The sequence below is a fragment of the Pangasianodon hypophthalmus genome, chromosome 12 (genome assembly GCF_027358585.1).
Source record: "Pangasianodon hypophthalmus isolate fPanHyp1 chromosome 12, fPanHyp1.pri, whole genome shotgun sequence".
NCBI lineage: Eukaryota > Metazoa > Chordata > Actinopteri > Siluriformes > Pangasiidae > Pangasianodon > Pangasianodon hypophthalmus.
Genome location: NC_069721.1, coordinates 10,944,474 through 10,959,303, shown reverse-complemented (window position 1 = coordinate 10,959,303; position 14,830 = coordinate 10,944,474). Strand labels below are relative to the sequence as shown.

The 14,830-nt window shown below is 39.9% G+C and overlaps 1 protein-coding gene across 1 annotated transcript in view; it reads left to right on the top strand.

Annotated features, from left to right (window-relative positions):
- The window catches only part of snx29 (sorting nexin 29), a 91,941-nt gene that overhangs the window by 32,892 nt on the left and 44,219 nt on the right, over positions 1–14,830 (top strand). Inside the window, exon 15 of the mRNA XM_026915177.3 lies at positions 12,574–12,680. Coding sequence (XP_026770978.3) covers positions 12,574–12,680 — 107 coding nt within the window. The remainder of the gene's footprint in view (positions 1–12,573; positions 12,681–14,830) is intronic.

The window sequence follows — 14,830 nt, the reverse complement described above, 5'->3', positions numbered from 1 at the left end:
GAGAGGGATGAGAGATTTCTCTGCAGTGCAGCTGGATATTACAAGCATAGCCTAGCTCTCAGAGGGTGCTCCTGCAGCAGCTCAGGTGTTGCATGGGGTGAGACATGAAAATTTGAAGCACGTAAGTGTCTGAAGCGCAAGTCAATAATTTCTTCCTCAGTACATTATCAAAGCAACTTTTGTGTTTCATTAAAAAGGGTGTAGATATAATTTTACAGTAAGTAATCATCATACAGGGCTCGTGTATGGAAGAGTATGGGAGTTGATTTTAGATAATTGCCAGGTCTGGAAAAACTATAAAATCAGTGAACCATGGGAGAATGTTCAGGGAAAATTTTACTCATATTTACAGTAGAGGTGTTACATTTAATATTTTCACAGTATGATAACCTAAAGAACCACGGTTTAACTGTTTTAAGCAGCCATCTAAAAGCACACAAGCCAGTGGTAAAAATTAAAGGAAAAATGTATTTAAAAATATTTGTTCAAAGTCTTTTTGCACATTTTTGCATACACTCAATGTCCACTTTACCTGTTGATCATCCAATCATGTGGCAGCAGCGCAGTGCAAAAAAAATCGTGCAGATACAGGTCAAGAGCTTCAGTTAATGTTCACATCAAACGTCAGAAAGAAGAAGTGTTATCCCTGTGACTTTAACTGTGGTGTGGTTGTTGGTGACAGATGGGCTGATTTGAGTATTTCAGAAACTGCTGATCTCCTGGGATTTTCACACACAACAGTCTCTAGAGTTTACACAGAATGGCGCGGGGGGAGGCACATCCTGTGAGCAGCGGGCCTGCCGGCTGAAACACCTTGTTGATGAGAGAGATGAGAGGAATAACCAGCCTGGTCTGAGCTGACAGGAAGCCTTTTTAGTAACTCAAATAAGCACTCTTTACAGCCATGGTGTGCAGAAATCTCAGAAGCACAACACATCAAACCTTGAAGTGGATGGGCTACAACAGCAGAAGACCACATCGGGTTCCACTCCTGTCAGCCAAGAACAAGAATCTGAGGCTATTATGGGAACAGATTCACCCAAACTGGACAGTTGAAGACAGGAAAAAGACCAGGTGATTTTTGATTTGACCAGGTGATTTTGACCGGCTCGATCTGGCCATTTTCCTCTGAGCTCTCTTATCAACAAGGTGATTTCACCCACAGAACTGCACTCACTCAGTGTGTTTTTGTTTTTTGCACCATTCTCTGTAAGCTCTAGAGACTGTTACGTGCGAAAATCCCAGGAGATCAGCAATTTCTGAAATACTGAATCCATCCCATCTGACACCAACATCCATGCCATGATCAAAGTCATAGAGATCACATTTTTTCTTCATTCTGATGTTTGATGTGAACATCTGCATTAATTTTTCCATTGCGCTGCTGCCACATGATTAGCTGGTTAAATAACTGCATGTTCCTAATAAAGTGAACAGTGAGTGTATGTATAACAAATACCCTAATTACTTTCCCCTAATCGTTCTTCTTTTCTTATTTTCTGAGAATGACTTTTCCATGAAATCTCTTACACTGTCACTATTTATCACATTGTTATTATGAGTTGAAAGAGTGTGGCTGCGAGGAAAGGCAGCATGCTGCGCCCAAAAACCTAACGCAGCAGTGTGCAGTGCTGCTTAGCCAAAGATAGATAGTTGTTTGGTTTAGTTATGGTTGACAATGCCATGTTCTTCTGTGTGTTTGATCCACATTTGATCCAACATAAAGTTCTGAACATGCTAGGACTGGTAGCAGAGGTAGCAATGTATCATGTGTACAGCAGTAGTAGATTACACAGCCAAAGGGTTTATAGTGAAGTTGCATCCTCTACATGGGGAAACAGTGGTAGTAGGATTTAAGTAGTAGGATTAGGGAGGGGGTTGTGAAATCTCTATCTTTTTTTTTTTTTTTTTTTTTTTTTTTTTTTTTTTTGGAGGGAGGGAGGGGGGCACAGCTGGACACAAAAGGAATGAGAACAAAACTTGATCAGGTAAAAAAAAAATAAATAAAAAATTGGTAGACAGGAACAGAAGGATATGTATTTTAATATTTTGAAAAAGTCAAGGTGAAACAGTGACACTTTAACAATTAATTTACAGTATTCATCGCTCATAATTTGTGTGAATCAGTGATTGATTACACCCAAGATGATACATCTCTCATGATTCCTTTAGAAATGGTCAATTGCTGCTTTTGCTTAAAAGTGTGTACGGCACTGCAGTCGACATTTCCACTCATGAGAGAGAATGGAGGTGAGCGAGATAAGCAGCAGGCTCAATTTAGTACAGTTTAGTGCAGTAAAAAAGGGAAGACAGACATTTGATTGACCTTTTGGTGGGTTTGACTGATTATTTATTAATTTTGATTTTGTTTACTGATTGTGGTGGTCATTGCTGTAATGGTAATAGGTACTATTATAAGTAACAACAGGTTTTATTTGTTCTGTCATTGGTGCTGGTCAGGATTGAAAATGAAAACCAGGATTAAAAACCTGGTGCTGATGGGTCAGGCTCAGACAGAATATTTTTGTGTAGAGTTTATAAATTCACTGATTAAAAATGTGGATAGGATCTTATTTGCAAGTGAGTTCTAGTTACAGGTTGCTCTAAAAGCTGCACAGACCCAGCTAGTCTTAGCTCATCTGTAAAGTAGAGAAATATTAATGGAAGCCGTAGGTGGTTTGCTGATGGCCTCTCAAGAGACTCATTGTCAACGCTCTCTAGCGAAATGTGCTCAATTACCCTATTGATGGATGCCGATGGTGGGGAAAAAGCTCCTATTCTACCAAGTGTCAGGCTGCTCACTCTCATAATAGATCCATGATAGCATCAGCTAACACTGAGTCCTGCTGCCAGCCAAGATATGGCCTCTCCTCTCTTCGCTTTCCAAACCCCAGAATAGGAACAGTCCAAATTACACTTGCTAATAGAATGCAGAGACAGTGATTCTTTTCTTTCCCATCCTCCATCCGCTTCTTTTCAATTCTCTATCAGGGACGGAGTGCGTTTCATTTGATATGAAATGAAAGGCCTTTTCTTATTGACTTTGTAAGAAAGCGAGTGAAGTAGTGGAGGGATTTAGCAGGAAGACAGGGAGGGTTGGTGTGCTGGCGAGCGCGGCATGCACGCGTGACTACTTCCTCTTGTTTTTGCCAAGCACCAGATGGGGACATCAATACTTAATGTGTGCATGCTACTTCATGCTTCTAAATAAGCGCCCAGCCTTGAATTGAAATCGGTCTCATCAAAATGCATACACTAAAGAAACTCTTAAATAGGCTGATCAAATAAGAAGATTTGCTCATTACACTAGGTTATACTTTGATATTGATATGTGAATTATCTGATGTTTTTGAAAGAATTAACTGATGATGCAACAGCTGTACAATATACACCCATCAGCCATAACATTAAAACCACCATGCCTAATATTGGTCCCCCTTGTGCCGCCAAAACAGTTCTTACTTGTCGAGGCATGGACTCCACAAGACCTCTGAAGGTGTGCTGTGGTATCGGGCACCAAGACTTTAGCAGCAGATCCTTTAAGTCCTGTAAGTTGCGAGGTGGATTTTCCATGGATCGGACTTGCTTGTCCAGCACGTCCCACAGATGCTCGATCGGATTGATATCTGGGGAATTTGGAGGCCAAGTTAACACTTTGAACTCTTTGTCATGTTCCTCAGTACCATTCCTGAACCATTTTTGCAGTCTGGCAAGGCGCGTTATCTTGCTGAAAGAGGCCACTGCCATTAGGGAATGCTGTTGCCATGAAGGGGTATAGTTGCAGCAATGTTTAAGTAGGTGGTATGTGTCAAAGTGACATCCACATTTCCCAGCAGAGCGTTGCCTAGAGCATCACACTGTTTCCACCGGCTTTCCTTCTTCCCATAGTGCATCCTGGGACCATCTCTTACCCATGTAAGCGACGCACACGCACCCATCCGTCCACATGCTGTAAAAGAAAACGTGATTCATCAGACCAAACAACCTTCTTCCATTGCTCCATGGTCCAGTTCGGCAGTTGACAGGAGTCAGCATGGGCTCTCTGACCGGTCTGTGGCTATGCAACCCCGTACGCAGTTTTCAGCAATTTGTGCTACGGTAGCTCTTCTGTGGGATCGGACCAGACAGGGTAGCCATCACTCCCAGTGAGCCTTGGGCGTCTATGACCCTGTTGCTGGTTCACTGATTTTCCTTTCTTCTGCCACTTTTGGTAGGTGCTAACAACTACATACCGGGAACACCGCACAAGACCTGCCATTTTGGAGATGCTCTGACCCAGTCGTCTTGCCATCACAATTTGGCCCTCTTCAAAGTTGCTCAGATCCTTATGCTTGCCCGTTTTTCCTGCTTCCAACACATCAATTTCAAGAACTGAATGTTCACTTGCTGCCTTATGTATCCCACCCCTTGACAGGTTGCACTGTAATGATATTCACGAGACACAGTCTTAATCGTATCATTGAGTGGATGGTCCCTTTACCAGTGTTTAAGTGCTTTTGCATTTGTTTCAGTAAAAAATAGAGCAATGCTGCTGTATTACTTTTGATTAGCTGTAGTCCTAGCACATCCGTCCCCCAAGCTGTGAGCCCTGGCAGCATGTTGCCTTTAGGGGTTACTGTGAATTTACTGATTTCTCCACTCTTAATGTTGAAATAATTGACTTGACCCACTTTAACATTTGTCGTTAGTCATCGGGAGAGTTTATCTGCCGTCATGCATTTAATTATCACGGGGGGGGGGGGGGGGGCAATTAATTGTCTGTGTGCTCTGCTCTCTCTCCCTGGGGAAGGACAGCTCCCTTTACTACTGTCAAGGCTATTACCACAATAACAAAAAAGCAATTAGATTGACTTTTGGACATGGCAGTCAATTACAGTGCCTGGAATGGGGTAGCTCAGTGTCTGATAAAGTAGATTCTCTCTGATAACAACCGGCATTTCTCACCTCCATCTCTTTAGAGAGAAGGGGCTCATTGCTTTTATTGCAGAAGACTCAGCATGGAGGTGATCTGTCTGTGCGCACACACTGGTGATGATCAGAGTGTTTCCGATCTCCAAGGCCTCCTTTAACTTTGACTGAAACGTTTGTGTCATATATTGCCAGCACAGATCCTTTTCTCTGGCCACTGGTTCAGTGGTTGCCGTGTTATCAGTCAATACGATATGGCAGCAAACGATGCTGTGCTAGTATCATCTCTAATGTTCATTACTGGGAGGCTTGTGAGCTTGTCTCATGGTGATGGGTCAAAGCTACTTTAATAAATGCTTTCATTGTAATAAAACTAATGCAAAATTATTCCTCTCCGAATGTGCTCTCTCTCTCTCTCTCTCTCTCTCTCACTCACACACACACAGTTGTTTCAGGGGTGTAGTAAACAGCCCATTCCAAGCAGATGGAGAGAGAGAGGTGAAATGATGAGATGATTTAATCTCCTCCCATGTAACTGTTTTTTACACCTCCTCTGTCTCTACTCATACTTTCCAAAAGCCAGAGCAGAATTTCTTCAGTTGACTTGCAGTGTTATGCAAATGCTAAGGTGTAAAAATTAGAATTCTGTGTGTGTTTATTATTGATCAGGGCATCACTGTGGTCAGATAATGCTGAATATTTAAAAGCATCTCCACAAAGCATATTAAATTGGATTCCAGCCTCTCTGTCTTCTTGTCAGTGATGAGCCAGTCATTGATGTGGTTTCATAGATTTTTTTTGTTGTGTTTTTAATAACTTGTCAAATATCAAAGGTGTGATGCTTTGTAGAATGGAATGTTTCAGTGCAATGTATTTGAATCATTATTTTCCAGCAGCCTGTTGTTACTGCTTTTGCTCTGTATGCTGAGGTACAAGAATACAAAACACAGTTAAATATACATTAAAAGTATAATTTCTCCATCACTATTAAGGTGAGTAAAATAACTGGACTTTTTTTTTTTATTTCTTATTTATTTTGTCACCTATCTCTAGTGCCAGTCATCATCTTATCATCACCTATGCAAAATTAAAACTAACTTTTTAACATACTGTCTTATGATGTTTATTACCTAGCTAGGAAAATACAAACTTGCCTTATCTAGCTACTATATGCCTCCAGTAATAGTCTGTTTTGCTAGCTAGCCATCATAGCTGACAATAGCTTCCACTATTCATAGTAACAGCTGGAATTTTTTAAATGTAATATAATTTGTGTTTAGGAATGACCTTGACTGCTCAACTCTTCCTTCCAATTCCAGTGTGAGCTTGCTCTTGTTGAATTAGCTGTGATCTCTCAGACACAGATGGCACTGATTGCAGTAAAAGTGGTCTGTGTGTTGCAGGGCATTAGACATAGTGCCTCAGCACTGGTGGCTGACGGGAGCAATAGCTTCAAGTTATTCTTCATCAGTCTTTATCACCTCACTGCAGAGCCCGACATGGCTCTATTATCAGCCCTGACACATTTATTGATCTGTGTTCCAATTTCCCATACAGGGATGTGATCACATCCACAATGCCCTTTCTTTGATTGGAGGAAGCCCAAAGATAAAGCAGGTGCAAAAATGGATGGGAAATTACCCCTGGGGTCTGGGATTTGATTCATGTGACATTATTGGATGTGGGAAGGGGGAACAAAAAGTTCTGTGGCAGATGGAAGTTGTGATGAAATCCCAGTGAGTTGATATCTGGTGAGATGGAGCTGTGTGTTTTCTGAAACTTAAATGATTTTACTGAGCACACGCTACCTTAAAAAAGGTGGATCAGTGTTCAATTTACATTTAATCTTTCTCACTGCAGTTTGTCAGAGGCATTGCTGATTTGCCCTCATTCTGCTCAAGGCCAGATTTATGCTCGTAGTAACTAAATGTATTCAGTATTCAGTTTATGTATGAGCACTGGGCCTCTGTGTGTGTGTGTGTGTGTGTGTGTGTGAGTGTGTGTGTGTGTGAGTGTGTGTGTGTGTGTGTGTGTGTGTGTGTGTGTGTGAGCGCACCTTTTCCAAGGCAACTTTGGCATGCAGTTTCACGTCTGAAAGTCAAATTGGTGGAGAGTTGTAATTTGAGGACACCTCATTCTGACTGAATGATACGCTGAATTTATCCCAAGCAGTTTCACAGCATTAGCGGCTGCTCAGCGGTCAGAGTGGAGCAAAATTACTTTGATCAACACATTCATTAAGTCTGCCAAATGTTTTTTCCTCCCTCTGTAGCACATCAACAGACTGTGATTATGCCTCTGTTTGTTACTCTGATGTGTGTATTGTCCCTGTAGGTGCATCAACACAGATTTTAAGCCTCCATTTGGATGTAAAATTAATAATTGTACATTTATGCGGAACCTGTTAACCGTCGATTTCTGGGATTGCGTATTCAGCGCATGATCTAGAGTGTCTAGGTTACTGAAGAGTGGTGATAAACAGCTTTTCTGTTTGGCATGGGTGTGAGACACATCATGGAAGCTGTTAACTGCAAGTTTGACTGTTTTCTCACAAATCCTCAGCGTTTAGGGCCAGTCACCTCATTTATAATGATGGAGAGAGAGCTAGTTAGTCCAAGACATAGCACTTGCAGGTTACTTATTATTGAACAAAAGTGGCCAGTATATGCTTGACGCTTATGGCCACTTGCCAGTAAATTAGCTTCAAGTGTGTGAGCGATGTTGGGATTAAAGGGCAAAAATGTTATGTTATTATGTAAGAATTCTCCTTAAAGAGCCCAGCATGTTGTCCACAGGGTGCTTGTCTTTGCTGTTTTAAAGGAATCTCTCTTTCAAAAAAAATTTTGTACATCAATCAAAGCATTTTTTTTTTTTTTTTTTTGCTTTTTTTATTGAGTGATATGAGTCTGTTATTAACGTGATTCTGTGCGGCTCCCTATCATCAGGAGATCATGAGTTTGAATCCAGGAAATACTGCAGCCATCCGTGGCTGTGAACTTCTGGGTGGGGAGGGCATTACTCTCTTTTCCCTGTCAATCACAGTGACACTAGCCAATCATAGTGCTCTGTGGGCTCATGTATGCAGAAGAGGGCAGATAGCTCTTTGTCCTCAGAGTGTATTATGCTGACCTGTGACACAGCATGAGCAGCAGTTCGAAAAGATGCAGCTGGCTGGCTTCACATGTTTTGGAGGAAGAAAGAGTTAGCCTTCACCCTCCCTGGTTGGTAGGTGTTTGTGACAGAGAAGAGCTACCTGGTGGGTGTGAATTGGCAAGTGACCAAATTAGGGAGAAAATGGAGAAAAATCCAAAATAAAAAAACCAAAACAGACCATGTCTGCATCACTGTGTTTGGAATAAACATATTTATGGCTGAATACTGAATACCCTGTCCTGAAGGCATTCTGTAAAATATATAAAATGAGTAATAAATTTAGAATACATTTTGAAAAGTCACATGTGAGCTGTATAGTCATTTGTGAGTATTACCTGAGGCAAACTGTTCCTCAGTGGTCTTACTTGGCAGGTATCTTCAAATGAAATTCTTCTGGATGCTAACTCTGTTAAACTCATATCCTGTGCATGGCCAGGGATCAACATCATTGAACTGGAATAGTGTGAATATCCAGACTACTCTAAGACTAAGATGTTTAACCTAACTCTCACTGTACTGTATAATCCAGGCTTATCTAGTGTGAAAATACATATGAGAACCTTACAGGCTTACAAAGTGCCTCTAGATGAACACTACTAATATCTTCTGTTAGCTCAACTTTGGTCAGAATGTGTGTTTTTTTTAATTGGAAGTAAAGTCATTGGATTGGAGGTGAAGTTTTTATTGCTAGCAGGCATAGCTGCCATTCCACAATAAACGTTTCCCCCTTGCCTCAGAGATAATTTGGAAAAAATGTTCCAGCACTTCCATTTACCAAAGGAAGCTCATTGTGGATAGTGGAACATGTGTGCTGCATTTATTAACCTTCGCTGATTTTTTTTAAGAAAAATAAAATTTATTTAAGTGGTAACAAATTAATATTAATTAAATAATTATACTCTGAATACTTCTTTTCTTTAAAGCAGATTGACTGAATGCTTAAGAAATCTGTGGAGCATACCATCTTTTCTTGTATTCTCTTTTTGCCCAACCCTCATTTCACATGAACTCTTTGACTCAGTAATACCAGTCAATTCCTTTTTTAGATGCCAGGGTGTGATGCACTTTCAAAAACCACATAAACAGGCCTATAACGAAATCTTCCGACAACAAACATGTCTCAGTTGATTATCTTCATTTGGTCTAAGGGACAATTGTGTCCATTTTAATTTTAGCTGCACTCTTCCTTTAATAGCAATAAAACAGTGAGTGGTACGTTATATGGCTAAAAAAAAAAAGTGGACACCTGACCATGACACCCTATGTGCTTGTTGAACATCCTATTCCAATGGCATGGCATTAGTTTGGATGTAACAGTATCCACTCTTCTGGGAAGGCTTTCCACTGGATTTTGGACGGTGCCTGTTGGGAATTTTGCTCATTCAGCCACGAGAGCGTTAGTGAGGTCAGGCACTGATGTTGGGTGAGGAGGCCCGGTGCTCATTCAGCATTCCTGTTCATCCCAAAGGTGTTCGGTGGGGTTGAGGTCAGGGCTCTGTGCAGGCCACTCAAGTTCTTCCACTCCAGCCTTGGCAAACCATGTCTTCATGGAGCTTGCTTTGTTCACAGGGACACTGTCATGCTGGAGCATGTTTGGGCCTCTTAGTTCCAGTGAAGGGAAGTTTTAATTCTGAAGCATACAAAGACATTCTTTACAATTGTGTGCCTCCAAATTTATGGCAACAGTTTGTAGAAGGTCCACATATGGGTGTGATGATCAGGTGTCCACATACCTTTGGCCATATAGTGTAGATTGGATAATGATGGTTTAATCTTCCACTAGTGTTCTTCTGGAGAGGGATGGTGGGATGAAACACACTTGTCTTCCTTATATCTAGCTTTTGTTCTGTTCTCTTTCTGTTCTTATTTTGCTTCTTGCTGTTTTTATGAGCTCCTCTCATATGTTGTATCTAGGTATCTAGAAAAACTAATATATATATGAGGTCAAAAGCTTACATACCCCTTTCAGAATCTGCAAAATAGTTATTTTATAATAAAATTTTAATTTTATAATAATAAAATTATTATTTTACCAAAATAAGAGGGATCATACAAAATGCATGTTATTGTTTATTTAGTGCTGACCTGAATAAGATATTTAACATAAAAGATGTTTATATATAGTCCACAAGAGAAAATAATAGATGAATTTATAAAAATGACCCCGTTCAAAAGTTTACATACCTTTGATTCTTAATACTGTGTTGTTACCTGAATGATCCACAGCTGTGTTTTTTTGTTTACTGATAGTTGTTCAAGAGTCTCTTGTTTGTCCTGAACAGTTAAACTGCTTGCTGTTCTTCAGAAAAATCCTTCAGGTCCCACAAATTCTTTGGTTTTCCAGCATTTTTTGTGTATTTGAACCCTTTCCAACAATGACTGTATGATTTTGAGATTCATCTTTTCACACTGAGGACGACTGAGGGACTCATATGCAACTATTACAGAAGGTTCAAACGCTCACAGATGCTCCAGAAGGAAAAAACATGCATTAAGAGCCAGGGGGTGAAAACGTTTTGAATTTGAACATCAGGGTAAATTTAACTTATTTTGTCTTCTGGGAAACATGTAACTATCTTCTGTAGCCTGAAGGGCAGTACTAAATGAAAAAAATATGATAAATGTACACATTTCCATTCTGTTCAAAAGTTTTCCCCGGCTCTTAATTATGTCTTTGTTTTTTATGAGCTCCTCTCATATGTTGTATCTAGAAAAACTACAAGAAGACATGGTTTGCCAAGGCTGGAGTGGAAGAACTTGAGTGGTCTGCACAGAGCCCTGACCTCAACCCCACTGAACACCTTAATTATGTCTTTGTTTTTATGAGCTCCTCTCATATGTTGTATCTAGAAAAACTACATATATATATATATATATATATATATATATATATATATATATATATATATATATACATGCATGCATGCAAGTGGTGGCTTCACTTTTTGTGACTTTAACTACAACTTTTCCAGTGTTGAAATAAAACTTTTTTGAATAAAACCATTTTGGCTTTGCTAAAAGGTGAAGGTAATAATTCAAGAAATAAGGTTAGTGATGATTGGACAAACACAAACAAACAGCATTCATCTGTGCATGATTGACGCACGAATTCTTTTTCATTTTAACCAGTAACCTCCTTTTATATTTTTTTCATCTCAGCACTTATTTAAAGCTGTCTGGATCCCAAAAGCTGATCAATTTTTGCTACATGGCCCAATCAATATGAAAAAAGTGGATTGTCTTTGTGGTATTACAGCAATGAATTGACATCATATTTCATTTTCCCTCCTTGTGCACACACACACGCGCACACACACAACACACACGGTGCAAGCATGTTCAACATTACAGTGAAATTGGTTTCAGTGTTTGCACACAAGCAGCCATATCTATTTCTGTAGTTCAAGGCAACTTTTACACACACACACCCCTTCTGTATGAGCACCATATCAGGCTTGGTGGTAGCCTGGAATCGGCAGCGTGGGCTGTGCTTTCACCACGCTTGCTGACAGTAGCTGTCTGTTCGTAAGAAGGCTACACTGGCTATTGAAAAGCGAAGATAAGCCTAAACATTGAAATGGCAGGTGACTGTGTGCAGGTGCAGTGATAATGCTTAGACCATATCAGGCCTGTTGTGCTTCTTTAGGCTTCTTAGGGGGACTCTGTGACTACACAACTGTCCAGTATTTCTGTGCCTTGAGACTTACTGTGTAGACCTATTTGCTCTTGGCTCTCCATCAGTGTTATACTTTCCATTGGCTTTGTCTCTTCTTCTTCTTATCAGGCACTTCTGCATTACACTGACACTTAACGACAGTCCTGCCCAGCCTAATCCTGCCATCGCATCTCCTGGAATCAATTTCTCTCTCCAAAGCTTGAAATACAGAGTGTTATATTGTGGGGATTAAAACAAGACTCGTATTGGAATAGTTTCACTTTTCTGTCAGATTCAGGCTTAGGCTTAGGTTGGAGAGTTTCGGCTGCTCTCACCCTATAGCATATTTTCTCTCGGGGTGGTTGAGGCTGCATTTACATTGTCAAAAGCTGAGTTATTGAGGTTTTTAATTGAGTTTGCAGGGTGGGGAAAATCTCACTCTTCATGCTTCTTATGAAATCTGTAGAGCTCAGCCTCTACCAGTTCTGAGTGCTTCTCTGAAATTAGATTATGTTGTGTTTGCAGGCTAAATGAGTTCTGTTTACTGGCATTAAGTGATGAACCATTTTCAGAAATGTTTACAAGGAACAAAGCAGTTTCTTGATGCAAAAAGTCCAGAAGGCAAAAGAAATTATTTTTATGTTTGTTCTGAGTATTTAGAGAAAACTGCACATTGACTGACTGAAAATAGTTCTGCCCAAATAACTCATCATTCAATAAGTCAGACTTTATTATGTCTCTTTTGTCAATAAACCACTCTTTTTCCTCCTTCAGGCAGTTTTCAGTATCTTTTGTAAGTATAGTAGTATTTTTATGGTTTAGAATAATGCAGTGCTATGCTTTTTTTTGTCCTGCAGCTCTCCCCACGCTGATAAACTGTGAAAGCTCTGCTCCAGCTGTGCAGCACAGGTCAGTGGCAGATGTGGAGGAACTGGCAGCTAGCTATGAGCGTAAACTCATCGAGGTGAGTGTGTTTCACAACATGGTACTGAATTCTACTTTCATAATTGCTTTTTTAGATGAGAAATCATGGCATAGTAAATGATCACATACACATTTTGGCCTAAAGTGGTAATCTGCTTAATGCGCTTTTTTCTCATTCACATATCTTTACTCCCATTCACATATCTTTACTCCCAGCCCACGTGTAGGACCATGTACTGTGCACTGAGCTCCCAGGATTAGAGCTGAGGACCACTGATTTAGAACCTCAGAGTTTATGATATTATGGGTTTTGTTTTGTGCAGATGTCTTAAGGAGCTTGGCAAGAGAATATAGAGCTAATGAGAGAATATCTATATAAAGACTTTGGGAATTTATGTGAAAAATTCCAGACTGTTGTTTTTTTTTGTTAATGATACGATTCTGCTTGTTTTTAGAGGAAGTTTACTTGAACTTTATTATGTAATTAATAAAACACAGTAGGTTGTACTGTTATAGAAAAATAATCCATGATGGGTTGGTGTGATATGGCCTGACACAATTGGAGGGCCTTTAACACCTTGAAGTGGATTATTTTCCTGTAACAGCATGTCCTGTGTGTATCATTCCTTTCATTCCATTAATTTTTTAATGAATGAAACGTCATGCTTTTTAACAATTTATAGTTACATTTTATGTCATGGAACTTCTGCAAGACAACTTAGTTCCTGTTGTCACTTACGTTGTAGAAGCCATAAACAGCTTGGCATGTCATGCTAGGTCCTCTGTCCTGAAGACTTTCCCATGGCATAAAACTTGCTCATCATCTTACTGGCACTCAATACTCCAGAAGTGTTGAATAAACATCTGCTTTTAGAATGCTTTACCATTTCAATGATTAGATGTTTTTTTTCTTTGTTAATTTTCTTAATATAATCTTAATATAATAATAATCTGTTTATTATCAGCCTTAGATTATGTGGAGCATCGGCAATGCAAGTCCCTGTGAATGAGCTGTTACTATAGAAGTGATATTAGAACCACGCAGTAATATAAACCTATCATTTGAATTACAGCTGGAACTACTCTCAGAGCTGCTGTTAAAGAAAATTTGTCTATTATAATAAGTATTTAAATATTGTAAGTATGTTTAAACAAATAGAAATAGAAATAAAACGAGTAGAAATTCTATTTATGTCCACATTGGCTTAGTTAGACAGAGCATTCCAAATATTCCAGTCCATTTTTTTTATTTTCTCCCTAATTTAGTCTTGGCCAATTCCCACAATTCCCACTCATCAGGCAGCTCTCCCCTGTCGACATGACAGCAAAGGCTATCACATGCTTCCTCTGAGGCATGTGAAGCCAGCCAACTGCATCTTTTCGAACTGCTGCTCATGCAAAGTCATGCGGCATAACACACTGCGGAAAGCGCTATCCGTCCACTTCCACATACATGAGCTCACAGACACCCATGATTGGCTAGTGTCGCTGTGACTAATAGGGGAGAACATGCTACCCCTCCCTCCCTGAGAGCACGGCGAGTTCTGCTCTCTAGGACTCCAGGCCACAGATGCCTGTGGCATCATCGGGATTCTAACTCATGATCTCTGGATGACAAAGCGAGCGCTCTTCTGTTGCGCCATTCGGGCCATGCTTGTTTTTCTAACATGCAACTTTAGATGCTTTCTTTAACAAACTTTAACAAACAGAAGCCAGCTCTCTACTCAAGCCTTTCTCTCTAAGAGCTTAAATACCTGCAGTTTATTTGGTCAGTTGTTGGTTGGCTGTGTACTGAAAAGTAGATGGTGACATTAGAGCATAATAGACACATTATAGGATCAATAATGTTTTTTTACCTGATTGATGAGGCTGTGTTTATTCAAAAGATCCCATTGCTCTGTGATAGTGATTATGTTTAAATGGAGTGATGTGGTATCTTAGTAATGGGTTGTTTTTTTGCCTGCTTGACCTCTGTGTCTGATGTGAAAAGCTCCTACTAAAAAGGAATGATGCCTGCAGCAGCCCTTTTATTGCTTCAGTTAATTCATTCCACTGGTCTGCCTTTTCCTATCCGGTCTTTGTATGGAAATCACACAAACAGTACATTAATCTTGTTTTGTCTTCATCTCTATTATTGAATTGTCTTGTTTTGTATTCATCTCTATTTTGTCTTCTAATAAAAGTGTAGTG